At 56.9% G+C, this 26,865-nt stretch overlaps 9 protein-coding genes across 9 annotated transcripts; 4 read left to right on the top strand and 5 right to left on the bottom strand.

Moving 5' to 3' along the window:
- Nucleotides 1–1,233: 1,233 nt before the first annotated feature.
- CLUP02_07735 (ornithine decarboxylase) lies at nucleotides 1,234–2,644 on the top strand (the record flags this gene model as incomplete). Its single annotated transcript, XM_049286728.1, has 2 exons — nucleotides 1,234–1,528; nucleotides 1,578–2,644. 2 exons carry the CDS (start codon nucleotides 1,234–1,236, stop codon nucleotides 2,642–2,644), a joined length of 1,362 nt encoding a protein of 453 aa, XP_049143871.1.
- An 831-nt stretch (nucleotides 2,645–3,475) lies between these two features.
- On the bottom strand, nucleotides 3,476–7,437 carry CLUP02_07734 (endonuclease/Exonuclease/phosphatase; the record flags this gene model as incomplete). Its single annotated transcript, XM_049286727.1, has 4 exons — nucleotides 3,476–3,596; nucleotides 3,802–3,876; nucleotides 3,927–4,851; nucleotides 4,899–7,437. The coding sequence occupies 4 exons, from the start codon at nucleotides 7,435–7,437 to the stop codon at nucleotides 3,476–3,478; spliced, it is 3,660 nt and encodes a 1,219-aa protein (XP_049143870.1).
- Nucleotides 7,438–7,533: 96 nt separating this feature from the next.
- On the bottom strand, nucleotides 7,534–8,407 carry CLUP02_07733 (uncharacterized protein; the record flags this gene model as incomplete). The annotated part of the gene is made up of 2 exons (XM_049286726.1): nucleotides 7,534–8,327; nucleotides 8,401–8,407. The coding sequence occupies 2 exons, from the start codon at nucleotides 8,405–8,407 to the stop codon at nucleotides 7,534–7,536; spliced, it is 801 nt and encodes a 266-aa protein (XP_049143869.1).
- Nucleotides 8,408–9,429: 1,022 nt separating this feature from the next.
- Nucleotides 9,430–9,987, top strand: CLUP02_07732 (uncharacterized protein; the record flags this gene model as incomplete). Its single annotated transcript, XM_049286725.1, has 4 exons — nucleotides 9,430–9,438; nucleotides 9,504–9,517; nucleotides 9,592–9,617; nucleotides 9,671–9,987. The coding sequence occupies 4 exons, from the start codon at nucleotides 9,430–9,432 to the stop codon at nucleotides 9,985–9,987; spliced, it is 366 nt and encodes a 121-aa protein (XP_049143868.1).
- Nucleotides 9,988–10,654: 667 nt separating this feature from the next.
- On the top strand, nucleotides 10,655–12,577 carry CLUP02_07731 (uncharacterized protein; the record flags this gene model as incomplete). Its single annotated transcript, XM_049286724.1, has 2 exons — nucleotides 10,655–10,804; nucleotides 10,919–12,577. The coding sequence occupies 2 exons, from the start codon at nucleotides 10,655–10,657 to the stop codon at nucleotides 12,575–12,577; spliced, it is 1,809 nt and encodes a 602-aa protein (XP_049143867.1).
- A 728-nt stretch (nucleotides 12,578–13,305) lies between these two features.
- CLUP02_07730 (protein phosphatase 2A regulatory B subunit) lies at nucleotides 13,306–15,670 on the bottom strand (the record flags this gene model as incomplete). The annotated part of the gene is made up of 6 exons (XM_049286723.1): nucleotides 13,306–13,356; nucleotides 13,487–13,814; nucleotides 13,862–14,160; nucleotides 14,207–15,163; nucleotides 15,223–15,573; nucleotides 15,647–15,670. The coding sequence occupies 6 exons, from the start codon at nucleotides 15,668–15,670 to the stop codon at nucleotides 13,306–13,308; spliced, it is 2,010 nt and encodes a 669-aa protein (XP_049143866.1).
- A 2,468-nt stretch (nucleotides 15,671–18,138) lies between these two features.
- Nucleotides 18,139–20,360, top strand: CLUP02_07729 (uncharacterized protein; the record flags this gene model as incomplete). Its single annotated transcript, XM_049286722.1, has 4 exons — nucleotides 18,139–18,396; nucleotides 18,446–18,782; nucleotides 18,830–18,907; nucleotides 18,955–20,360. 4 exons carry the CDS (start codon nucleotides 18,139–18,141, stop codon nucleotides 20,358–20,360), a joined length of 2,079 nt encoding a protein of 692 aa, XP_049143865.1.
- A 286-nt stretch (nucleotides 20,361–20,646) lies between these two features.
- Nucleotides 20,647–23,085, bottom strand: CLUP02_07728 (uncharacterized protein; the record flags this gene model as incomplete). Its single annotated transcript, XM_049286721.1, has 4 exons — nucleotides 20,647–22,137; nucleotides 22,187–22,722; nucleotides 22,811–22,891; nucleotides 22,974–23,085. 4 exons carry the CDS (start codon nucleotides 23,083–23,085, stop codon nucleotides 20,647–20,649), a joined length of 2,220 nt encoding a protein of 739 aa, XP_049143864.1.
- Nucleotides 23,086–24,211: 1,126 nt separating this feature from the next.
- Nucleotides 24,212–24,310, bottom strand: CLUP02_07727 (uncharacterized protein; the record flags this gene model as incomplete). Its single annotated transcript, XM_049286720.1, has 1 exon — nucleotides 24,212–24,310. One exon carries the CDS (start codon nucleotides 24,308–24,310, stop codon nucleotides 24,212–24,214), a length of 99 nt encoding a protein of 32 aa, XP_049143863.1.
- Between the last annotated feature and the right edge of the window lie 2,555 nt (nucleotides 24,311–26,865).

Here is a 26,865-nt window from a genome sequence, read left to right as displayed (position 1 = left end):
GGGTACTTGGCGGGCGAGCATCATTATGGAGACGGCTTGAACCTTGCCGTCAGGTACCTTGCCTTACATCAGCACTTGAACACCAGACGTACTTCGTACCTTACGCAGCAGCATCCGGGCAGGGAAAATTTTGAAAATTTGTGGGCAGGTTGTGCTGTTGACAGTCGTGGGCTGTGGGTGGCCAACCTCGCATCCCGGCTCCACTAATAAGGTACCAAAAAGAACCTGAGGAAGACAGACGAAACCCTCCTCCAGGCTCCGGGGCCTCCACGGCCGTCGCAATAAAAAACAGTCCCCCCCCCCGCCACACACTTACCTCCCGGGACACCAAACCAAAGGTTCATCGTCAACCCGCACCACGCAACAGCTCCCGCTATTCGCAACATTGCAATTGTTATCCAGATACAGCTGCCTGGACATTTCGGTTTCGACCCTTTCGTCCGGTTTCTTTGTCTACTTGGTGAGTCAAGTCCCGACTGTTTTAAACGGATCCCGCGCGGTGGCGCATCTTCCCGAGCAATCACATGGCATCGTCATCGCCGGCTTTTTTGCACCGCCAGCTTTGGGAAAAAACTACCTACACGCATTTGGCCCAAAACCACCACACAAAATAAAATCGCTCTCACAACAAACCGCATTTCCCCCTTTCAGCACCACAACCACAACCAGCACAACCGCATAAACCGCGCATACAAGGAATCCTTTGCTAACCAAGTGCATCGTCTGTCCAGATCTATAAGATCAACCCCTTTCACCGCCAGACTTAGCCTTTGGTCAACTCAAAGGCACCACAGCCCAACACGGCTTCTCTGGCCGTGAGCTTCGTCAGTGACCAAGATTTCAGCGTACGAAAGACTCGACACATTGTCAACGCCATCCCCCCTCCACCGCCTGCAGTCGTCTAAGCAGAAGCTCGAGTTCTTCCTTCTCGACGGTTTGCTTCACCAGACGCCCCCGTCCAACCCCACCCCCAACCAGCTGCCGCATAAGACGGGCTCTGCAGCTCTTCCTCTCGCCGAGGGGGAGTCGAGAAGACCTCGTCAGATCACTGAGGGATCTGTCTGCTACCGCTTTCGACCACCCTAGAACTCTCGTGTTGTTCTAGCTTTTCATCTACCTAGGGAACAGTATCAAGACTTTGATTCTGCCCACGCGTCGAAACACAGACCGACCACCCACCCACCCACACACCTCTCTTCAACTAATCACCACCACCCCGTCAACCGCTTGGATATGGTTATGGCAACAGCCGCGATCGAGCACTTTGCACCAGCTACTATCAATTATGCTAGTACCTACCACCAACCGATCCTCAAAACATCGCACTTTGCCGATCGCCCCGTCAAACATGGAGTGATCAACCCCAAGCAGCTGATTGGCGATGCTCTCCGCCAGCGTGTCGAGAGCATCGACCATGAGATTTGTGAACCAGGCGACGAAGACACCTTCTTCGTCGGTGATCTCGGCGAGGTCTACCGCCAGCACATGCGCTGGAAGCTCAACCTGCCCCGCGTCAAGCCCTTTTATGGTGAGTCCCCTGGCATCCCCCCCGAGACGTTCCTCACTAACCCACGCAGCCGTCAAGTGCAACCCCGACCCCAAGGTCCTGCAGCTCCTCGCTGCCCTCGGCACCGGCTTCGACTGCGCCTCCAAGACGGAGATTGACCAGGTCCTCAGCATGGGCACCGCCCCGGAGCGCATCATCTACGCCCAGCCCTGCAAGACCAACTCGTACGTCCGCCACGTCAAGGCCATGGGCGTCAAGCAAATGACCTTTGACAACGCCGACGAGCTGCGCAAGATCGCCAAGCTCTTCCCCGAGGCCGAGCTGTACCTCCGCATCATGACCGACGACGAGTCGAGCCTGTGCCGCCTGAGCATGAAGTTCGGCGCCGCAAAGGAGGCCACCAACGAGCTCCTCGGCGTCGCAAAGGACCTCGGCCTCAACGTCGTCGGCGTCAGCTTCCACGTCGGCTCCGGTGCCTCCGACCCCATGGCCTTTTACAAGGCCGTCTACGACGCCTACGAGGTCTTTGAGCAAGCGCGCGCCTACGGCTTCGAGATGAAGACGCTCGACATTGGCGGCGGCTTTTGCGGCGACACCTTTGAGGATATGGCCGCCGTCCTCCGCGGCGCCCTCGACGAGTACTTCCCCGCCAGCAGCAACGTCAACATCATTGCCGAGCCGGGCCGCTACTACGTCTCGGCCGCCTTCACCATTGCCTGCAACATCATCGCCCGCCGCACCGTCGACGACCCGTCCCTCGGCGAGAAGCGCTACATGGTCTACGTCAACGACGGCCTCTACGGCAACTTCTCCAGCATCATGTTTGACCACCAGCACCCCGTCGCCAAGGTCCTCCGCGCCGGCCCCGTCACAATGTACGACACCGGCGCCGCCAACGCCTGCCCGGACGGCGAGGGCATCCGCTACTCCGTCTGGGGCCCCACCTGCGACGGCATCGACCGCATCACCGAGACCATCTCGTTTGAGCACGAGCTCGACGTCGGCGACTGGCTCTACTTTGAGGACATGGGCGCCTACACCAAATGCTCCGCCACAAAGTTCAACGGCTTCCCCGACTCGCACGACGTTTTGTACGTCTGCAGTGAGCCCGGCGCCAAGGCCCTGCTCAACATGTAGGGCTCGTTGACGTTGCCTGAGAGTGTTTGTCGTCTACTTCGCTTTGAATTCGAGACTAGGAAATGGGAAAAAAAAAGAGAAGATGGAATCCAAAAAAAAAACATAGACTTGGAGAAACAACAAAAATGAAACTCCGGCCCAACAGCACGCATTGTAGAAATGTAGTCATTCACTTCGTCTGTCAACTTCGATAGAAAACATGCTTGGGAATAATACAGTTTTTTTTTCTGATCACGGGCCAAAATCGTTGCCAGCTACTCTCTATGTCCTGTGTGTCGGTCTCACCAGTCAGTGCATCACCGAGATTAAACGTCGTGACCGGCAACACAACCCGAAAAACCCCCCTGACTCGTTGCCGTCACGCCCAACGGCCAGCAGGCACTCACGTAACTAACCCCCGACGTCGAGACGACGAGCCCTCATGCAAGGTACGCAACGCCTCGCAACACCTGTACTCGCAGCCTTTAGCCGCAGGCCGCAGCCGGTGATCTGGGTCTAACTATGCATGGCGGGATGGGGGGGGGTCAGGGAGTTACGGCCCCCAAAAAGTCTTGGCTAAACGTCAGTCCGCAAACATCAACAGTCAACGTCAACAATCTACCTCACCAACGACACTCGTGCGTACGAAATCTTGGATTCATCCTTTTCTCTCATTACCGCTTTTACCTGATTCGAAGCCCGTCGCCCGTCACCCGTTCACCCCCTCTTCCGCTTCCCCCTATCTACTCGGTGGCCAGCACACGCTACGCTTTTGCAAGAAGGCTCCATGAATGCCTACGTCGTATCGTGATGGGTGCAAACCTCAAAAAGCTTCTCTTGCTCTCTCTCTGTCTAAGCTGCGCCATTAAATGCCAAAATGAAAAAAAAGTCGTGGGACGCTTCAAGAGTGTGTTTTTGGTTTTGCATCATGCGATCCATCCTCTCCTTTCGTGATTCCCCTTTTTCCGGCCTCCTGGCCAATTCGTTACGTTAAAAATGCCTGCCAAGGCCATCCCGCCATTCATGAACCTGGTGCTTCATCCGACTTCATGCTGATCCCGTCATCTAATTAACCCTCCTTGATCGAGAGTAGTCGTCTGTACGTCGTGTGGTCCGGTTACACATCTCTCTCCCGGAAACGCTAATGGCGTCAAAGTCGAAAGACTCGAGCTGCTCACGCGGCCGCTTCAGGACGGATGATGCTCCGCGCCGTGGCTTCGTCATAGCCAATGACATTCGTCAGGTATGCCATCCTAGGTCTAGTCAGCACGAAATCCACCCTCCCAAATCCAGCGTCACTCACTTGTCATTGTCGACCTCGGTCCATTTGAGGTCCTCGAATCTCTGCTGGCAGTCCATCCACGCCATCGCCCGCGCCTTGGGCTGGATCTTCTTGACCGTAAACTTGAATCTGCCCGTGACAGGTCGATGATCAGAGACGCGCACTTCGTGTCGTTTGTAGTCCACCTGCTTGATCCTGCCACCACCGCGGTAGAGCAGCCGATCGCACCACGCGGGGGAACGCTTCTTCTCGCTCGTGTCGTAGTTGTCCGTTCCGACGTCGTACTTGTACGTCGGGGCAAATGTAATGGGCATCTCTTCAAACGCGCGGAGCTTGAAGGCAGGGTTGCGCCGCCTGGCCACTAGAAGCTGGTCTCGCTCGAGAAGCTTGGCGAGGTTGTTCTGCTTCACTGCGATGACGACCGTGTCGCGCGACATGGTGTCGATGCGATAGTTCAGATCGCCGTTGAGCAGGCACAGCTCGTGGTCCAGGATCATGGTGCCGTCTCCGCCGCCGACATAGCTGTCGAGGCGAGCGCTAGGGTCTCGCTCGGGCGGCAGGATTTGTGCCTCGAGAATGGCGGCGATGTCGTTGTGGCGACTATTGGCCTGCGACTGACCCGCTGCCAAGTGACAGTTGATGAAGCACATGGATGAGTCATCCACCATGAACCGCACGACGATTGCGCCCTTGTTGCCATGAAGACCTCCCATACCTCGCTTGACTTCTGCCGCGCTGAGGTTCTGGATCCGATCTCTTAGCGTCGACTTAACAAAGATGCAGGTGAACAGCCCGACCAGCGTGGCGGTGTGGAGCAGGTGATACAGACAGTCCGGAGGCATGTAGTCGTCGAGGCTCTTGAGGAGGAAGTCTCTCCAGTCGCGATACTGATGGCTCATGCGCTCCTGGTCCGAGCCCTCCTTCTTCTTCACCTTGAGGAAGCGTTCTTTTACTGTTAGCTTGGTTTTTGAAAATGAGAACAGAAGGACCTACTAGCTGTTGCGGTTTTGTCTTCCAGGTCCACGAGCTCCTGGAACCCAAAGATTAGAATATCTGGCGAACTGTTGGACGTGAGCAGGCTCTTGATAAACTCGGCATCTTCTTGTGCGTATCGCAGGCTGTGGGGTGTTGAAGCACCCGCATTCCACGTCATGCACAGCACCTTGAGATCTTGGAACTCGCAGTACTGTGTGTCCATGGCCTTCATCTCCGCTTCGTGCCAATCGTCCTGCAGCAGACCGTCCCAAACGCGAAGCATGTTGTCGGCACCGAGAGAGATGACCTGGTGGCGATCCAGCCTGTAACAACTCGATGCATCCGAGACGAGCTTCACGACGGGGTTCTTCTCGTGTGCCTGCCAGTCCTTCTTTTGTGCCCAGGGCGTGGGCTCCATGTCATAGACACCAATCTTACCCGTGTTGAATCCTGCCCAGAGGTGATCGCCCACCCCCGCGAGAGTGTTGATCTTCCACGAACTCAAGTTGACGAGGCCCAGACACGAAAAGTCCTGCGTGTTGTAGATGGATACCTTGCCATCGGCGTGGCCAAAGAATACCTTGTTCGGCTGTGACCGCACTCGCGTTCCCGACGTCACCTCGCCCGCCGTGTCCTGGGCCAGAGCGCGGACCAACACTTGGAATTGGGTTTGTCCGTCTGACGATGGCGCAAAGACGCGGATCTCTTTGCCTGTCGCGTGCCACAGCTCGTCACCAACAACCATGGAGAATGAATGGCCCTTGGGGAGGCGGAATGCCTGGTGCGCATTATTGGTCAGATTTGGCGTTCCAGTCTCTTCATCCGGGGCCCAGACGAGCAAGCCGCCATTCTCATCCAACGACCACATCTCGTTGAAGTGGCGGTAAATCTTGACAACCTCGTGCCGGCCGTGAGCCCCTGGCTTATTCGCGACCACGCTTTGCGTTGCAATGTCGGCTTCCATCAGCTCGCCAAAGTTGTTTCCAATCCACAGTCTCTTTCCTTCCTCGTCCACATTCAAGCCGGGTTTGAAAGCCACCGTCGTGGCCTTGATACCTTCGCCGTGAGCAAAACTCATCAACAGCTCGCCGTCTCGGAGGTTCCACACTCGTGTCAGATGGCCAGTCGTACAGATGAGATCGCCGCACACGTCGAAGGTTCTCGGATCGTACTTGGTCTGGATTTCGTGCATGCCGTGTTTGATGTAGGGCGGTCGTCGGTTGACGTTTGCGGGGTCAGGGAAGTTTGGTATGTTGCCGTTGATCTCGACCTTTGACGTGTTGCTGGAGGGAATAAGAGACACAGTCGGCTCGGGTGGTGGTGGAGGCTGCGCAGGCTGTACATGTTGTACATGCTGAACATGTTGAACTGGCTGAGGTGGTTGAGGAGGCGGCGGACGCGGTGACGTCCGGTCCGTGACTGTATTCGCACGCCCCGGTAGCCGTGATGGCGGCGGAAGATGTGTTGTTGTCGGGGTCGAGACGATTCGCTTAGGCGGGGGCTGGAAGTCGACCGAATGACTGACGGAGTGGCTGGCAACGTGGGTGTTGATGCCGCCCGCTCTTGGAGGCCGCGGAGGCGGTTTCATCGTGACGGGCGGCCGCGGCGGAGGCTCCGCAACGGTCTGCGGTCTTGCGGGAAGAGCGGGTACATTAGGCCGGTCACCCGTAATCTGCGGAGTGATCTGACCCCTGATGAATCCATTCGTCTCCTGCTCCCGCTGGTTCCTCTTGGTCATGATGGAATGGTGAACGGGGGGCGGCGCGAACCCAACATCTATCGGTCTGCCTCTCTGGGGCGGCGGTGGTTCCGTCAGCGTTGCGAGCGCCTTTGGCCTGGTGGGGAGAGTTGGAGGGGCCGGTTCGTGGATACTATCGGGGCTTCCAGGCGGGCTGCTAAAGGGAGACGTCTCTTCCCTGAGCTTGCCCCTGATTTCAGCAGCCCCGATTTGGTGATCTGCGTAGTAGGGAGCCTTGGGCTGGTCTCGCATCGACGGCTTTTCGGCACGGTTGATTGGCGGGGGCACGGCGGGCTTGTGGTCCCTCCGTATCTCGCCAGATCGTCTCGGCGGCGGTGGTGAAGGCGGCTGTGAAGCAGACAACCTCGGTGAACGTCGCGGATCGAGCGAAGGGGTGTGCGGCCTGCTTGGGATCTTGAAGGCTCGCGAAGTGGTTGGCGTGGTGGGGGTGGAAGAGCCGGAGTCGGCGGCGTTTAAGAAGGCCGGTGCCTCGGCGATGGAGAACCTCGAGATAGAGTTCTTTGGCGGTGACTGAGGCGGTTCTATCAGGACCGAAGGAGCCTTGACGGGCTCCGGTTTCAAGGTGGGAGGGACACCGAGGGAGCGGCCGGGTGAGCGAGGGACGGGCTCGTGAAGAGGAGGCGGGAGTGACGGTGCCGAGATGCTCGCGCGCTCGCGGGGTCTCGGGGGAATTGGGAGGCTCTGAAGGCTTTCGGAGGAGGCTTTCGCATCTCGAAGGAACTCTGGCTTCGGGGCCGGAGAGATGGTTCGGGGCGGGGAGGGGCCAGGCGCGGCGGCAGATTCGCCGTTCTTGTTCATGTTCTCGAACTTGGCTCTCAGCGACGAGACGGGTTTCTGCGTATGGTCAGCGTTGTAAAAGAACAAAAGACAGGGCGTCGTACAAGTGATGAGCCATCAGGCCCATTCTGAGCGGGAGGAGCCATGGTTGTAGCAGAAACGACAGCGGGAGCCCAGGGTGCCGATACCCATTACACCCACGGCTGCAAGTGTATCGTCATGAGCCCTCCAACGGCGTGTGGTCTGTCGCCGGCTTAGCCAAGCAGGGTAGGTTGGTGGTCGTGGATTGACGAGGTCGTCGAGTGTCGTCGCAAGTATGCGTAAGCGGGCGTGAGAGCGAGGGTTTGTTGCGCGCGTGTAGTCGGAGAGATTCTGACAAGTGGGATGGACGGCCGTGCAAGAGGGCTGAGGAGCATAATGATGCTGGGCGGACGTTTCGAAGCTAGCGAGATGCGAAGGGGAGCATGGCCAGGTTGCCGTCACGATGGGCGCGTGAGAGGTGAGAGGGAAAGCAAGCTTCGGGTGTTTTTCTGGAGCAGTGGCAGTAGGCAAGGTGCAGGAGGTTGTGATTGACGACGAAGTGGCATGGCAATGGCCCCTTGGAGCAATAAGATTCCCTCCGTAAGGTACTTCGTACTGCGTAGCCGTTTTGCTGGGACGGCAGTGTGTGGATGGTGTACCTGATTCGCCGGTACCTGGGTTGGCGCACCAGTCTGGGGGATGGAGGGAAGTACCGCTCTCCGAGATGAGGCAGGGCAGGCGGGCAGGTGGGTAGGCACGGCAGGGAAGGGGAGGGGAGGAAAAAGGGAAACGTATGCTAGGCACGTAGGCCGCAGTAGTGCTTTGCGGCGCCGTGCACGCAACAGCGTTGTACCTCAAGGTAAGGTAGAGAGGGTGGGTGGTAACCGACACTGACAGACAGACACACAGAAGACAGTGAGGGGGAACGGTACGTGGTGGGATGTACGTAAGGTTTGAGGGGACTCGCCATCCAAACACTGCCGTCAATTACGACTTGCGCTGCGACGTGCCGTCGTGCCTGTCCCGCCGCAGCATTATGGCCCGTCTGGGTTTAGCAGTCCCCGTAATGACATATGACCCTGCCAAGCAAGCGTCTCCATCTCTGTCAGCCTCACCAGTTGGGCCCAGGGTTGAGAGCCCAGTTGCGGGACTGGGCGAGCTCAATACGGAGTACTTTGTCGAGAATTCGAGATGCGGATTACGGAGGCCCTCAGCCACAAGGTAAGGTAGGTACTTTGACAGATGTACCTCGCGGCTGGGGAGACGATGAGACCAGGGCCGCCGCCGTTGGCCTTGCCGCCTTGGTTCCTGAGGAACTTCAAGGTTGGACACTAGTCGTTCCGTAATTAGGCGAGTTCACAGGCTGAAGGCACCCCTGTAAACTACGCAGAACGTCCCTCGCAGGCGTAGCAGGCACGCACAGCACAGCGATCGTTGAGTCCGGCGCACCTGTCCCGTGCCTGGGGTCTGGGACCACGTACCTGCTTACCTCAGCTTCTAGCCATAGCTGGCACTTTAGATTGAAGCATCTCGGCCGCTCCTCAACCCTGGATTCTCCGTTCTGGTAGAGAGTTGTTTCAACCACCATCAGATACAAGGTACAACTTTAGTCTCTATGCTATTTAGAGATTTTCCAGCCTGGCTACAACATAGTCGCACTACTTACTTTTGATCTGTCAGTTGGGTGACGGAAGTGTGGCTAACCTCTTTCATCTTTCGGGGTCCACAGCTTGCGTGCACGGTGCAAAAGGCCAAGCCATCGGGGATTCTCGAGCTCCATCATCAGACCATCCCACTTTCTACAGTGCGTCCTCGTTGCTCAGTGGCAGCTTGCGCTCCGATCGACCGGGTTCCCAATCGTCCTTTGAGCGAGCCGACAGGGCTACATTTTTTCTTTCTTTCTTTGGTTGTTCAGACCAAACAACACAGCTCCCTCCATTGCAGCAAAACCGATCTGTCCAAATCCTCAAACCCTCACGTTCCACCGCAAACATGAACACCGTAAGTTCCTCCCCGGCCGTCGCACATGGTTTCAAGTTCTTGGCTGACATCAAGCCTAATCCTAGGTCAAATCATTCTGGTAGGCTTGACTCGTCGTCCTGGTCGCAAACCGCTCTCATCAATCAACAACACTGACACTCTTTCGTCTCGCAGGCTCGGATGGGGCTCCCTCTGCGCAGGTATGTTGTCCTGAGCCCTTTTGCGTCGCGTAGCTAACCAACTTCCGTGTCAGCCGGCGGAGCTGCCTACTACTTTGCCAAGCAGAGCATCAACGCCGATCGTGCCGCCCGCTTCGAGGAGCAGCGCCAGAAGAAGGCGATGGTCCAGTCTCTTGAGTACGGCGACAACGTTCCCTCCCAGCCCGGCTCCGCGTCCGCCATGGCCGGGGCTGCGCGCACCGATACCGCCGGCTCCCCTAGCCAGGAGTCCAGCTCCGATCCCGCCCCGACCCGCCACGCCCCGGCGACCGAAGCGCAGAGAGTGACGGAGAAGAGCAAATACGAAAGTAGTACGCCGTTCAAGAGTCCAAAGGGGGATCGGTTCTCATAGTCACTGGACCAAGGCGGTGGATGGACCCAGAGCTCGTGTAGTATAATTGTTTGCTCGGCCGGTTCTGGCTGTACATTGTATCATTGAGGACGACACGAAGAAACGATGACCGATTTTTTGCGCCCTGTTTCTTGCGTTTGTCGGGCTTCGCGTTGGTGACTTGAAAAGCAGTATATGATTTGGGAGCTTGTCAATGATTCATTACACCTGGAGCATGCTTCGTCTCCGTTGGTGAACCCACGCAATGCACCACTCTCGACATCAGTGCCTCCATCAATCAATGAGTCTCTATCATTAGCCTACGGCTGGCCGTTCTGTATCGGCAAAGCATGTCAATTGCCTCAAGGCCAATACCTCAATCTTTGTCGACTTCAAGCACGAGGGCCGATCGGCGCAAACCGCTAAGACACAGGCCGCTGTTCGCACTGGGCAGATGGGTCCTTCCGGAAGATGCCGCAGAAACCCCCAATTCCGACCTCCAGCCTCAATCCGAGCTAAGCCACTTTGGCCCTAAGTACCCAGCTGTCGCGGCCGTCGCAGCTTGTGGCGGCACGTCCTTTTGCTCCAGCTCTAGCTCGACCTCGACATCCCACTTAAACCTCACCTCTTTGCCCAACGCCTACTCTCCCAGATCTAATCCACCCAGCAGGCATGCGACCGGGTCACAATGGCGAACCCTGAGCTAGCGATAGCCAAGGCCTCCTTCAGCGCCATCCTCTTCCGCAAAGAACCCGTCTCGCTCACCAGGCCCGAGATCGAGAGCTTTCACACCCTCCTCCACGACGCGATACACCAGTGCTCGCCGGCCAACGTTCAGGTTTGACGCCCTCCAGCGGCCTCTACTATTGCCGCTGTTCTCTCTCTATCTCTACACATCTCTGTGTGCGCTCCTCTGTGGTTGCAAGGTCGACTAAACTCCCGCCGCCTCTAGAAATGCAAGCGCTGGATCCTCAAGAACCTGGTCCCCTCGCCGGCGCGCGTCAGCGCCGTCGGCAAATACCTGGCCGCCCTCTCCAATTCGTTTCCCGATGATGGCAAGACGAAGCCCTCGACGCGAAGGAAGCGTCTGCACATTCTCTGCCTCATCAACGACGTTCTCTACCACGTCGCCGTGCGCGATCGGGATGCGCGCTTCGCGACCGCCCTAGAGGCCAGCCTGACGCCCCTACTCCACGGCGCTGCCAAGTTTCTAAACTGCCCCAAACAGGCAAAGAAGCTCGAGGATCTGCTGGCACTGTGGGAGAAGCAAGAGTACTTGTCGGCGACCGTCATCGACGACCTCCGCGAGACCATCAAAGAAGCTCCCCACGGCGGCAAGGTAGCCAAGGGAGAACAGGGCCAGACGGGGTCGAATCTCGGCTCGAAGCCCGCCAAAGATGCGCCCTACATGATTCCCTCGATCCATGGCGACCCCAACACGCCCTGGTTCGACCTCCCAGCCGCGAATTGGCTGCCGCATCTCACGCCCAACTCGACAAAGGCCATGAACCCAGACATGATCAAGCCGCTGCAGCTCGCCCCGGGACCCGCGGACAAGGCCCTCGCCAAGGCGGTAAAGGACTTGCTCGCGGACGTCGAAAGGCTCTACAACCCAGGCGTGGGCCCGCGAGATGATCAGCAGCAGCAGCACACAGGCCTCAGCGAGATGGGTGAGCGGATCGTTCTCGACGAGATCACGGGCGAGGTCGTCGACGGGGAGACGTACTACGGGTGGTCCCGCAGGTTCTGCGAGAAGATGAAGCAGCGGAGGAAGAAGACGAAGGGGGGGGCAACCGATCGCGGCCGTGGGCGGTCCGACTCCAGGAGCCGTTCTCGAAGCTCCTCCCGTAGCAGATCCAGCAGGAGCGACTCTCCGCCGGCCTTTAAACGACGCAGAGTATCGCCGGACTCGCGGACGCCTAGCCGTAGTCGCAGTCGGAGCCGGGATCGTCGGCGCAGCCCTGCGCGTGGCAACCGCTACGATTCGAGAGACTACAGCAGGTCGAGGTCGAGGTCAAGATCTAGGTCGAGGTCGCGTGCTCGGTACAGATCAGGATCAACGTCGCGCGATCGTGGCCCAGCAAGAGACCGAGATAGAGATAGGGGCCGCGGCAATGCCAGCAGGTCACCACTGCCACCACCCGACCGCGATCGCCACCACAACCCCCCAGACCCTGGGACGGGAAGTCACACCGCCGGCTGGGGACAGCAACAGCAGCAGCCGCCGCCGCCCCCTCCCTCAAGCTACAACTCCTCACAAGTCCAAGCCTTCCCGCCGTACCCCCCGCCACTATCACAGGCGGCAGGCGGGTTCGGCCACTTCCATCCGCCGCCACCGCCTCCGCAAGGCTATCAGGGCCAATGGCCGCCGCCGCCACCACCACCACCGCCTCACCTGGGCGGCCCCCCTCCTTCACACGGCTGGGCTCCTCCGCCGCCGGGCCCAGGGGTTCCGCCACCGCACATGGGCGGGTGGGCAGCTCCTCCTCCTCCTCCACAGCAGCAGCAGCAGTATAATAATTATCAGCAGTACGGACGAGGCAATGGCGGCGGGTACCGTGGACGCGGGAGACGAGGCGGAGGCTCTGATCGCGGCAGAGGCGGGTGGTGACGTCGTCTTGAGATCAAAGAGGAGATCGGAGAGAAGAAGAACCTGTAGATTAGCAACCAAAACAAATACACGCCATCAAACATGAACACGGTGCCACCGCGAGCAAACTCTCAAAAATAGTTCTGCGTAAGCCGTTTTTTGTTACCCAAGTCTAGAATTGTGGCGGAATCACACGCCAGTACTCATTCATCGTCCAAGACAGAAACCAAGGAGGTAAAAGAACCATCGCGATTCCCTCGATTCCTCGCGGAGCAATAAAGCTCGCGCAGAAGAAGAGGAAAATCATCGTCTTCCCTCCCTGGATTGCGTCCTTTGTACGCCAATCCCATCTTTCTCGTCCATCCACGCCTTCTTGTGCTTTCCGTCCCCTTTCTCCCAACGCTCCTAACACAACGTTTTTCTTTTCGCAACCCCCTCACACCAAATCTCTGTCACCCCAAAAACGGCGGGCGGGGGCAACTCGATCTCGAGTCGAGTCGTATTCCACGCGAAAAGAAAAAGAGAAAACAAAAGAAGTGACATCATGAAAATTAAGTTATGTTTCCGGGGGCTGCGAGGCCCCATCCCTAGCGCACGGAAACCTTTCTTTCCTCTCCGCACCAAAGTCGTTTCCTGGGTGATCCTCTGAATCATTCCCTCCAGCATACAACTCATGCATGAGTTTCCCCTTTTAAAAAGTCACCCCTCAACCGGTTGAAGGCATGTCAATCAGTGATGTCGGTCCCCCGTCATGACTCCTCGTCCGCCTCGGCCTTGACTTCGCCGTTCTCTTCCGCGTCCTAGAATCCGACATGTTAATCATCGTCCAGTGGGGCGTGGGGCACGCAATAAGTCGAACAGAAGGCAGCGCAAAGGCACGCCAAACATGAGCAAGGGACAAGCGTAAATCATGGTGTGGGCTGATCATACCGAGTCTTGTTGCTCTTGCCGACGATCCCTGCGATCTCCATCCTGCAGATTAAGAGAATCTAGACGCTTCTGGTTGTCTTCGGTGCCGTCAACCTCGTCGACGCGGGAAAGGGATCCAGCGTGGGCTCTACCCGCGGTCGGTGCGCCGTTTGCTGATCGTCTTTGCTCGGCCTGGTCTGTGATGGAAGCCCATTTCCTCTCGCGCAAGGCTTCTCTGGCCGCGGCGCTGTTCTGTTGCTCGGTGTAGTCGTGAGAGCAGTCATCGAATAGTTGGGGGTTAATCTCCATGAACAGCTTCATGGCGTTGTACACCATGCCGTGGATGGTGCTGTCAGAGGTTAGCGGGTCTCGAGTATAGGGAGCGTCCGTACTCACCGGTTCCAGTGGCCCTTTGAATTCTCATAGAGCGGCGCAAACATGATGGGCAGGATAATCTCGACGTTGTCGCTGACCAGGTTGCAAAAGTACTCGTTGTTCCAAAAGTAGAGCGCTCGCTCTGCGACCTGGAAGTGAGGGCTGGCTACAGACTTGGCGAGCTGGTGGAACAGAGGCTCCTGGACCTTGGCAAATTCGGCTGGATCCATAACTTCGAAGATGTCTTCGACCTCGTTAAGGAACATAACCTCTTTTGTGCTGTTGACCTTGGGCCAGTATCGCAAGAGGCCGAGCACGACCTGTACACGTTAGCTCAGTCACCGACAGAAACACAAGACGACTCACCTCTTCCGTCAGCGACGCGTCCTTTTCGAGGAACTGGACAATGCAGTATGCCAGCTGCGGGTGGTACATGCTCAGACTCTTGACTTTGTGCAATGGTATCAGCACCCTTGTCAAGAAGGTCTTGTGCTCCTCCTTCAGCGGCAGGGCGAATCCGTTGATAATGGAACCCAGAATCTCCAAAAGCTCGGCGATACCGTTGAATCGTTCCGTTTCGTATGTGAACTGGAAAAAGACGTTGTTGATGGAGCGGCGGATAAAGGAGCGGAGGTTGAGGAATTTGCCGTAGATTCGGTGCAGGGTCGTCTTGAGGAAGTCCCTCTCGCGCGGGTCCTCGGAGTCGAAGAGCTCCAGCAGCTGGAGGACGAAGCTGTGGTCAATGTAGGCTTTGGCAATGTTGGTATTGAAGTCTTGGCTCTCGATGAATCGGAGGAAGAACTCGTAGACGACCTGGATATGGGGCCATGCAACCTCCAGGACGGGCTCGTCTTCCTCGGGATCGAACGCTTCGCCCTGGGGGTTCATCGGCGGGGGGATAGGGCGGAAGAGGTTCTTGGCGAACATCTCGACGACTCTGGGGTACATGGGTTCCGTAATGACTTGGCGGTTGTTAGCAACGTAGTCGAGCAGCTCGTGGAGCGCCAATCGCTTGATCTCCTTGGACTTCATGTCACCGCTGGCATCGTTAAAGTCAAAGATGACGTTGCACTGGTCAATCTTTTGCATAAACAGCTCCTGGCGGCGGTTAGGGGGCACCTCGTGGAAGCCGGGGAGCTTCTCGAGCTCGCGGTGAGCAGAGATGTCGAATCGTGAAGAGTGCTGTCGCTTGGGTGTCCTGAGACCCTCGGGGACGTCCTTGGGAGTCTGGTGGAGGCGATCGAACATGAGCGACTTGGTGCCGGCCTTGGGGGGCGCGAGATCGTGCGGCATGGTCTCTGCGGCACCGGGAGGTGGGACGTGCTGGGAGAAAGTGTCAGGGATCAAGAGTATCATGAACAGGACGAAGGCCACAAGCTTACCGGAGCACTGGGGCTGATGATGACGGTAGGCGGCAAAGTTCCATGACGGCCTGGAGAACCTGCCCCGTTAGCACCTTGGGCAGCACCCGCAGAGCTGAAGCGGTCGGCACCTTGCTGGTTGCTCAATGGAGAGGGCTGGTTCGCGGTGCCGTGCTCTCCGCCGGCGTTGTTAGGAGGCAGGGGCTTGTTGCGGGCATCGGCGAGGTTCGTGGTGGAGGACGAGGGCGTCGGGTTGGGTGACTGGTTGGCATCTCTGCCTGAGCCAGCACCGCCGGGGGATGCGGTGCCATCTTTGGCGTCCTTGTTCTTCTTAGGCTTATTGGGGTCTTTGCCGCGCGAGAGCTGAGCATGCTGGGTTGTCAATATCGTGTTCAGCAGCGGGATTGGGCTTCAGGGGCAACGGGTATGAACGGAGACAACTCACCACCCTCTGGCTGAAGCGCTTCATTGTGGACGTCACTGTAGTGTTCCCTCTCTCCGTGAGGCGACAGACTCGCCGACTCGAAAGCTGCAACTAGAGACTGTAAACCGCAATGGACGCAGGTCCAACAACGATTCGGGATATGGAGGAGCGCAGGGCGGACGGTCGAGGTGCAGGTGGTGCTGCTGCTGCAGGGGGTTCAATATCGGCCGGGTGTCGTCGAATGTGGGCAGGCGATGCGGGCGGATTGGTAGACGGCCCGGACGGCGAGCTGCGCAATAGAATGAAGGGCTATGCGTGGGCGCGGTGGGTGTTCAGGCGGTAGCCAGCGCGTCGGCAGATCGATGTCAAGGTGATGAAAGGAGTGCGTTGCTGTCGCTTGTCGCTGTCGCTGTTGCTCGGCGAGTGCTAGGGTTGGGTTGTCAGGAAAGCGTCGCTTCTGGATGCGAAGAGCAGGGGGTGGAAGCTAGAGTCGAGAATTGGCGGGTGAGTTGCGACAAGGTAACGACGCATCAAAGGTTGGCAGATGAAGAAAAGAGGTATGGGCGATCGGGCAGCGAAAGAAGAGAGCCAGACGCGAGAGGTTGAAGGTAGATGGGGGGTGGAATCTCTGGATCGTCGGTAAAGCTGAAGTTGTTTGCGGGGCCCAGGTGTGAAGTGTGAGACGACGACGCGGGACCAGAAAGCCGACCTCCCCTAACGTGCTAGCGGCGGTGCAAATATTAAGGTAGAGAGAGCGGTGCTTTGGGAGTCTGGACAGCTGGAGACGGCCCCAGTGGTGCGGCGGCAGCCAGCCAGGAACAGGCCTTGACACTGTTGACACTGTTGACAGTAGGAGGCGCTGTTGACGCGGGAGTTGGGGGTTGGATAAGAAAGGTTCAGATAAGGCAAGTTCGACAGTCGGTCAATGACAGAATGGGTTTGGAAGAAGGAGAAGTGGTGTTGAAGATGCGCATTGGGATTCCAGAGAGGCACGTAGTCGGCATATACCCGGGTGCTGTTGTTGTAAGAGGGGACGGATGAGGTTGACGAGTGGAGGTCGAGGCAATGGCAGTGGCAGTGGCAGTGGGCAGTGGAAGGTGTGGTCTGGTGCTCCTCGCCTGCATCATCAACCCAACTGGACAGACTGCAATCGCACCTACTGCGCAGGAATTGGGTGGGCACGCCGCACCACAGGTGGGTTTTGGGCTGTTGAACTGGAGACGCACCTCAGGTCAGTCTGTACAGTCGCTGCGAGGATCACAACAGGGCACCACGAAGTACCTAGCAGGCCAACAGCGGCAGGCGTGCAGGCGCAGGTGCTGTGCAGAACGGATGGAGTAAAGGGACTTTGGTACCTCCTGTGAGTGACAACTGTCACCGACTGCCATAGACTGGTGGCTGAGCACGGATGATTCAGGGATTAGGTAAGATAAGTTGCCCTCGTCTGGTTGGACAGCCGGGGTCACTGCTTCTTACACTTTGGCAGCTGTGATTGGCGGGGTGGAAGCTGGACCCTGGAGCTCAATCTCTCCTGACGGGCATAGTGTTATTCCGGAGCATTTTGACGGGTCCGGGTCGGGTCACTGCACCACTGCACCCCTTTGGCCCCCACAGGCCATCTCCACACAAATACATCACAATGCACACAGAGGCCATGACAGCACACTGCCAAGCCACGCTGCGAAACTGAAGAAAAGGGTCCCCATTCCGTTTGATCCGTGTCATTTCACTCTGACATACTGTGATGGCATCACTCTACGATCCGGCACTGCTGCTGCTCCTGCTGCTGCTGCAAGTCACCTGCTAGCCCTTGCAGGAACCTCTCCTTGGGACGCATCCCGCGCCATGTGGGCATCATCGCATCACCACGGGCCCAAGCTGCCTCAGAAACAACCGCCGCCCAGTTCTTCGGGAACAATTCTCCAAGTGGTCAACATTGGACGAAAAAAAGGGCCAGCTGAGGCATCTGAAACGCGAATACGTCTGTCTCCATTCCTGTGAGACTTTCCATCGCTGTAAATAGAGTTGATGGGGATTCCTGATGGGAGAATCGTCGCGTGTCTTTTACGTCCTCAATCCGTGATTCATCTGATGTCTTCGGTGATGCCACACTGGATCTACCTACCTGCTGTGTGGCAGAGAGGAAACTTCGCGACAATTTTTGTCGATTCCATCGCGCCTGCCGTTGCGCGAGCTGTACAGTGCAGGGACTTCATACGGCCCAGAACACCCGCTGAAATGCAGTGACCATTCGGAACGGGCTACACTTCGCACCGTGCATCAAATCCATCACGGTCGCTCGGGACGGCATCACAATTCCAGTGCCAGCCACGGGGTGACCAAAACGGCATTCGGCCTGGATTTCAGTCTCGCCAAGCGCTCCCGCTGAGACATCTGCCATTACACGCGCTTCCACGGCTTCAAGTCAGAAGCAGCCAATCATCTGGCCCCGACTGGCCACCACTAAATCTCGAACCAAGTGTGTCGATAGAAACCAACAATAAGCCGTCGCTATGGACACCCAGGTCGAACCAGTCAATGATGGAACGGCGAAAGAAGGCATCGAGGCCGTCGAGGGCGTCGAGGGCGTCGAAGGTGTTAATAAGGACGATATCTCAAAAGACCATGGCCCATCACCACCCAAAGACAGCAACTCGGCGCCCCGGTTCCCGATCCCCAAGAGGACCATGGGCGCCGTCGAAATTCCCATGATTGTCATGAACCTGGATCGCACAGAAAAGGCTTTTGGCAACGTCTCGTCTTTCCAAAATGTGTGTATCGCGGGGTCACAGTCTCTATCCGATACTGACGCCAGGCCAGATCCTCGACAGTGAGCGCAACACAATCCCATTCTATCTCAACCCAGAGAGCCCTTTCCGCAGACCCATCATGTCTCACAGCGCTACGAGCCACAATGTGGTCTTGAAGGTCATGGTCCCGAAGCGGACCGGCAGGAAAAGGAAGAGAGGGTCGGATGGGCCGTGGGAAGGTGAAGTCGACATGCGCGATGTGCCCAGGGCCAGCCCAGGAGCCGAGCCCATTTACTCCAGGTCGAGGCTGGACAATCCAAAGCTTCTGCGGCGGAAAATGCGAGACAACGTCGACAGGTACAGCGTGGAAGCCGTCGGCGTCATCAAGCATACCCACCGCTTCAGAGGTGAGGACATTCCCATCCACTCATCTACGTCAACTGACAAGAGACAGGCATGGCGGATTTCCATTGGGGCCTCGAGCAGTCTCCCTTCATTTCGAGGTTCATGAACCAGGTCATGCCTGGCGATAGTAAGTTGAGTCCGAGCGCTGGCCGAATGGCATCTAACACGCCACAGTCACCAAGATGAGGGACTTCAAGTTCATTGACGGCGTCGACAAGGGGCCCAACGTCGACATTGTGCCGCCGCCCGTGTGGACGCCAATGACGCTTCCCTTCATCTACAACTACTCCCAAAACCCCTATGTCCGCACTGAGCTCGACCAGACAGGCCAGGCGCAGCTCATCAACACCCAGCTGCCGACTCTCATCGGCTACTTCCTCAAAGCAGACCAGTATCCCATTCCGCCAGGCCCGCAAACACCGTACGACGGCTCTGACGAGGAGGTCACGTACTGCATAGCCCGCATGCTGGAGGCGATGGAGGAGCGGCCCATTTGGACGCGCCGGTCCCTGATGAACAAACTCGGGTCCGTTGTCCGCAACGCCAACGTCATGAAGCGCTGCGTCGGCTACGTCGGCTACCAGTTCCGTGGCGGGCCCTGGCGCGATGCCATCATCAAGTATGGCGTCGACCCGCGCACCGATCCCTCCTTCAGGACGTACCAGACGATGATCTTCAACATGCGCAAGCTCCAGGCTGGGCACATTGGTGAGACATGGCATGCTATCCGCAGCCTGCGCACCGAGCAGCGCCAGCCTCAGGGCGACAACCACGAGTCCCACGTCTTTGACGGCAAGTCGTACTGGACCGACGGCAAGGTTTGGCAGATTTGCGACATAACGGATCCCCTGATTGCAAACATCTTTGCAACGGCACCGCAGCGTCCCGAGGTGGACATCTACAATAGTGGCTGGTACCACCAGGGCACGTGGGCCAAGGTCAAGGGCATCATGAAGACCAAGATGATTGCGATCCAGTTTGGGCGCAAGCTCACGGACGACGACTTTGCCGGCATCTACGATGTGCGCGACACGACGCCGCCGCCGGGCTCCTCGAGCGTTCACGTGCCGCTGCCGGACCTCGAGCTCACCGACGCCGAGAAGCGTGTGCTGTACGGCCGCCGGTTCAAGGAACCCAAGAAGAAGCGCAAGGGCACCGCGTACCGCGTCACTAAGTCTAACGGGCCGCGGGGCGTTGCTGCCGCCGCCGCTGCGGGGCGCAAGGCTGCTCGTAAAGAGGACTCTGGTGCCGAAGACACTGACGAGGACGAAAGCGAGGACGACGTTGACTACCTCAATGATGACGATTACGAGCCCAAGAGGCGGGTTTTTGCACCCGTGCCTGGTCTTGATGAGGGCATGGAGGAGGAGGAAGAGGAAGAAGAGGGGCTAGAGGAGGAGTACGGCGATGAGGATGATGGAGACGGCTACGGGTACGATGACGATGAGGGATATATTGAGTACGATGAGCGTCTTATGGAAGAGACCATTTTTCCCGAGCGGCGTGGCGTTCGCTTCGCAGACGATCAGGGAGGTGAAACGGACGTGGATGCGGCGTATCCCTCGGAAGTCCTGCCTTGATGTAATAGGGGTATGCCGGAATTCTCGACCTAGGGGTCATCACAGTAATGCGGCTCAAAGTGGAAGAAGAGAATCACTGGCGTAAGGTTCGCATTATGCTCTGTTTACAAACTAGGTCCCGCGGATATATATCCCATACCCGTCTCTTATGCTACCGTATTCCGTGGCCTGCCCCCAGACGTTACAAATAGGAGAAATGCTAAGACGCGGCAATAACCGCACAAAACGTACATGTCAGAGCCATCGCGAAGGGAGAAGTTGGCGAGATGGACACAGAGAGAGACCCTCACTGCACCCTGAGCACCTTGGTCTTGTTCTCCTTCTGCTGCCGCATCCCCTCCACCCACGCCGCCGTCTCCCGCAGCGCCCGTCGGGGATCCTTTTTCCGCTTCAGCAGGAACCCCTGGATCTCGGCCGGGCTGAAGAGGCCGTCGGGGATCAGGGCGCCAAACTGGTCGGCGATGCGTCCCAGCTCCTCGCCGTCAAATTCGTGGCGCTTGTTCTTCTCTACTGCTTGTGCTGCCGCTGCGTCCGTCTCTGGCGACGATGGCGATGGAGAGGAGACTTTCTCTGTTGGAGAGGCGAAGGAAGACTGCAGAGGCAAAGGCGTCGACGGAGACGACGACGAAGAAGAACCGGAAGCGCTCCCGTTCCCGTTCATCACGATGGGCGGCGCGGGGTTCGTCGGCGGCGCGACGTGCCCGTCGACCCTCTTGGCCGGGCTCGCGCCGTCGGCCTCGTACATGCGCTGGAACAGCTCCGTCGCCTGCGCGGGCGTGGCGTTGGTGAAGCCGACCTGCAGGTCGACGCGTCCGGGGCGGATCAGGGCCTCGTCGAGGGATTCGGGCTTGTTGGTCGTCATGACGAGGATGCGGCCTTCTTGGGACGCGACGCCGTCGATGGCGTTGAGGAGGCCCGAGAGGGAGATGCCCTTTTTGTCGTCCTTGGATTCCTTTTTCAGGGCGCGGGCGAGGTCCGAGACTTTCCAGTCGTCTTTGTTCGTTGTCGAAGACGTCTTTTTGCTGCTTTCGTCCTTGGTGTTGTCCGTGGAGTTGTTGCGGTTGGGTTTGGAGTCGCCGTCTTTGGTGCCGTTGGGAGCACCACCACCACCACCAGCGGCGTCAGTCTCCGTCTCGTCTTCGACGCGAGCGAGGCCCGCGGTGTCGATATCCTCCAGCAGCACCACGCACCGACGCGGCAGCGAGTTAAACAGCGTCCCCAGATCCTCCTCCGTCAACGTCGGCTCCAGCAGCGAAATCACAAAGATATCGAGCCCAAACACGCCAGCGAGCGCAAACGAAAGCGAAGTCTTGCCCGTCCCGGGCGGTCCATAGAACAAATACCCCCTCCGCAGCGGAATCCCGCGGTTCGCGTACCACCGCGGCGTCGCCGGGTGGAGGTACTCGTTCATGTCGGCCATGACCTGCGCCTTCTGCCGCGGGTCGAGCACGACGGTGCGCATGGGGCGGACGGGCCGGTTGGCGACCTGGCTCCAGTTATACCGCCCTCCGTAGCGGCGCATCGGCGCCGGGCTGGGCCGCTTGATGGTCGTGCGGGCGTAGTGGTCCTGGTAGTAGAACTCTTTGACGAAGCGGAGGAGCTCCTTGATGGGTTCCGGGTTGCGGCCGAAGCACGAGACGATGAGGTCCTCTTCTTTGCGGAAGGTGCCGTAGTTGGACTCGCCGTCGAAGACGGACTGCTGTTTGCGGTGGAGGCGGAAGTAGCGCTTCTTGTACCAGAAGCCGTGGACGCCGACGGCAGGGACGTATCGCGGGGGCTACTCAGTGTTAGTTACGTATCAGACATTGTGTAGAGACAGAACTTACAGCTTTGGCTTCTTGGTTGGAAAAGTTGAGAAACTCAGTCGCGCCGCTCCCGCTCCCGGCAATCGTCCTCGTCTGCAGGGCCTCGAGCTCCTCCTCCTCCTCCCACGCCGTCTTGCTGACCGTCTCGGCCGTCAGCGAGCGGGAACTTGCCATCAACGGCTGGAGCGCCAGCCACTTCATCATGTGCGTGTAAATCTCGTCGGTGCTCGAGACGTGGATGGAGCTCATGAAGTTATCCTGGATCAGGCGGAAGACGGCGCCGTAGGCCTGGCGGACGACGCGGTTCGCGGCCCAGAAGAAGCCCGCGAGCGTCAGGATCAGCGTCGGGTCGATGCCCAGGTTGGAGCCGATCATCTGGTACAGGAGCATCAGGGAGCGCACGACGGGGTTGAACTGCCCGCCCAGCATTGGCAGCAGGGACTCCATCATCTTGTTGCTGTTGCCCGCGCCGTAGCCTCCCCGGCCGCCCGTCATGTTCTCCGCCATGGCGGTCAGGTTGCCCTTGAAGAGGGTTGAGAAGTCCATCTTGCCTAAGTCTATCATCTTGGTGGCGATGGATTAGGGAACGACAAGGTAGATGCAGACGCCTGCTTGTTTATATACTGTGCAGTAGATACCCAGAACTAGGTCCAAAAGGCAGAAGCAGTGAATTGCGGGTTGAAATAAGACTCAGTTGAGGCAACCGGACTTGAATAAGCCGCGTACCTGGTTAGGCGATCGTTGCCTTGCCTTTGTGCCTAATGTCAGATACAATCCAAGAGAAAAGGACTATGCATAATAGACCAACTAAGAGTACGCGCCACTGTAGCCTTGTAGTCGACTCTGGAAGTCCGACTAAATCGGAATCCGAGGTCAGCAGAGTTGCCTGGAGTGGCGAATGAATCTACGGCCTCTGCCATGAGAAGAACTAAAGAGATTTGCGGCTCTGTGATTGAACCGTTGCAGCAGCTCTAGCCTGGTGACTACCGGTTCGAGTGCAACGAAAGAGAAGAGTGTGGGGGAATGTACGTCAACGTCATCAGCAGCTCCAATTACCGTCAGCCTGTCAGGCTCGGGATGGGAATCGATTGGTCTAGCCTAGAAGACGAGAAACGATCCACGCTCGCGGCAGGCAGTGAATGAAATCTGTTTGCATTCCTTGGTTGCACTTGCAGGTGCCGCGTTGCCTGGACTCGCCAGGATGGTGACTTGCAGAGAGATACCCATCGAGGTCGCATGTGACTCATGGGATCTAGATCTTCACAAAACAGAGACACACCATCCCAGCAACTACAGTGACTCTTCATCAGAGTTGGGATGGCAAAAAGGGTCGGCTCCGAGGGACTACCCAGTTCAAGACCGAGTTGCATTGTCTCTTTGTTGACGCTAAGAGGGGGGCGAAAGATATGCAGAGTAGTTGTAAGACTCAACGTTGGAAGGGTGCAGCACCCGGGAACAACGCTCGCGCAGTGGCGGGCTTGTGCTCTTGAGGCCGCAGTCCTATGCCCGTGTGGCTGAGGGCGCTGAGCCGTTTCTGGCCGCCACTGCATGCTTCTGGTAGAGGAGGCCTCAGGCAAGTGCCGTCTTAGCCGGGTAACGGTATCCGCAACGGCCCGGCATGGTCCACTTTACTCGGTCCCAACGACTGCCGCATCCGGTCCGGGCTTTGTCGGCCCTCCGGCTGCCAGATAATGGGAGGCTCGCAAGATGAGACTTAGTTATGAAAGCCTCGATACTCGGCTCATTGAACTTGAGTTACTATTTCCCCGTCATGGGGTCTATCAACAACCAACGGTCCAAACGCCTCCCAATGCCATATACAATCGTCTTTCCCAAGTTCAAGTCCCTTTTGCTCGCCTCCCTTCTGCTCGTCCACTCCCATCATCTTGATCTCCCATGCTCTCCAGACATTGATTTTCTCACACTTCACTTAAGATAGCACTGCAGGGCGCATCTGTCGCCACCCCCGTTTTTGCTAACGTGCTTGAACTTTGCCCCCTCGTTTCTCCCCGCCCGCGCGCAGGGCAAGTCGCAGTCCGAGTCCTTTTAAGGGTCGCTGCCGCTGTTGGTATCGTTGCAGTTGTACCAGGCCTCGACGCTGAGCTTCTCGTACTTACACAGCGGGTCTTCACTGATGAGCTCCATCGACTAGAAGCCGACGACGCCAAGAGCGAAGAGGACGGTGGTGAACTTCATGTTGAGAAGGGGGAAACGGGGTAAAGTAAAGATAGATTTACGTAGATTTTAGATGTAGAGCAGTAACTTTTGAGTTGAACTTATTAATTCCCGCGAATCGAAGCATCGTATAGGAGCCTGTGTTCGGATTGCTCCCACCTTCCATCGTCAACTCACCGCAACCGCAGTTGCGTAGATCGCAACTAGCTCTTTGAAATCTAAAGAGAGTGCACTCGTATGCGTAGTTGATCGTAAACTCTCCTAAAACTATACGGGACTATTTTCTTATTGCAAAAGGGGCCAGTCAAGTCAAAGAAAATCGCAAACTCACAAGGACAACTTCAAGGGCAGGGCGTACCCGAATCGTGTCTAATCTTCCAGGTGGAAGTATACAGCACCTAGACGATTCTCAAGACCCTGAAGTGGCTCAACAACGAGCCAAAGGCGCCAGAGCGCGAGTTACTCCCGCCTGGTTATGAATCTCGGACTCTGCTTGACTAAATATCATGACAACTACTGCGTCATTGCGAGTGCTTGACCACGGGCGAGCTCCAGTATCTACCGAGGAATTCACAACGAATGCGGCAATGATGAGGCTACGGAGTGTTCCGCCGCAGAGACGAAAACGAACCGAAAGATAGTGTACGAAGTAGGCTATGAAGGTAGAGAGATTCCGTGTTTGAATGTATAGGTCCATAAGTGAGTACTGTTTTTGTGGTAAATTATTCGCATGCTAGCGATGGTCAGAATTAGGTGCGCTTTGTTGATATCTCTGGAGTTATCCGTAGATGTCAGAAGGGCGGGTGACTATTCTCTCTGAAGTTGGCCATGTACGCCCAGGCATCTAACCGGGGCGATCTGGCAGCGTTCTTGATACATGGGCATAACGATGAGGAACGGATATCATCGAGAGGATAGTGAGTGGATAGTCTCCCTCGGCAGAGTCCCAGCATCGTCAGCCTCCAGGCTTTCTCATACTCCGAACCTTGACAAGAGGTCCTAGAAGCCATAAATTGAATTTGTATCTTTCATGTGCTAGTTATTGGGCTCTTGAGCGTGTAATGATAGAGATTAAGTTCCATGCTCCGTCTACTGTCATCAGAGTTTCCCTACTCCCACCCTTATAGCCTGACACCTGGATGGCTTTAGTCAGATCGACGTCGTTGTCAACTTGACGCTCGCGCAGGCAACTCCATACAGAACGATAGGCAGGTCTTGAGGTTAGTTGACCATTGAGATGCGAATTGAGTAGCCTCCGTACACGTAGTTGGCGAGGGATGAACAACGGTCTTCGCATATGCCTACGAGCTTCTTTCACTCCGGTCTATCTGTAAAGGCAACTTTGGTGAACAGCTATCTGTCCGCTAAATACTAACAGAACTGCCTGGAACATCTACACAGCTGGTCAATGTTCGAGGATCTCTGTGCTAGGCCAGTAGTCATTTCACCGTCACCTTGGACATAGGGTTGGGTGTCAGTACGGGAAGTTTAACGCAGAAGTCAGATCAATCCCCGTTCGTGGTATCAGAGTTGGCCGCTTCGTCCAAACGACTGTGTAGGCTGGTCTCCAAGCTTGATTTACAACCGTGTTGAGAGAGCTCCAGTGCTCGGAGTCATAAAAAGTTGAACGGGAATCTTCGAAGATCCGCAACTTTGGCTTTGACTTGGATAGAGAGTGACAGTTAGCTGTCATCGAACACACCGCCAGAGCAACTCAATTGCCCAAGGCACTCAAAAAGATCTAGTAGTCATTGCGACGGTGATGTTCAAATTGGATTTGGAAACTTGACCAAGCACTACGTTGCCCTCGGGCGACCACTGCCGCAGGTAGTGGCCTCTGAGATATCTGGATACTGGATCGGGAGGCTGCATTCATAGCATGGATTTATTTTCCCTACCGTTTGCATACCTTCTAGAAGTCTAAGTCACATGATACATTCCCTAGCTTACTGGACAGACCGCAATCGAGTTTCTCGCGCTTCTATCTCTAGCCCGCGACTTGTCGTTAGCTGATCACCACCACGGGTGAGCGTCCTCAGCCCAGACCTAGGGCATAACAGCCTGATCTGTGACACTTCTTCACGTACTAAGATTGCCTATTTAGAGAGCATGACCACATCGTCACATCTATATTCTAAACCAACCATCGACCATGCCAGGGAAGTCAACGTGCCTTGTGCAGTGCTGAAGCTGAACACAAAGTCAGGGCCTCTCCCCTCTACAGTACGTCCGTGGCTATGGGATTGACACCTGCCATCATGACTGATTGTTGAAGAAGTCATCAAGGAAAGGAGAAAGTAGTCGGGAAGAGGCTGAAGATGGAGGACTAGTGATTGTCAGCTTCATCTCCCTAGGCATCTGGAAGTCTCCCTTCTTCGCCTGGTATTCAACAAGGTATACGTATTAAAGGGATCTAGGGAGTGTGAAGCAACTTCTCATGCGCCTGACTAGGGAGTGCCAAGAAGCCATTCATCGATCTCACAAAGGCAGACACTAGAGCTCCGCCTCCCGGGCACTTGCAGACA

The sequence above is a fragment of the Colletotrichum lupini genome, chromosome 4 (genome assembly GCF_023278565.1).
Source record: "Colletotrichum lupini chromosome 4, complete sequence".
Lineage (NCBI taxonomy): Eukaryota > Fungi > Ascomycota > Sordariomycetes > Glomerellales > Glomerellaceae > Colletotrichum > Colletotrichum lupini.
The sequence above is the reverse complement of the archived record's forward strand: the minus strand, read 5'-3'. Positions and strand labels throughout refer to the sequence as shown.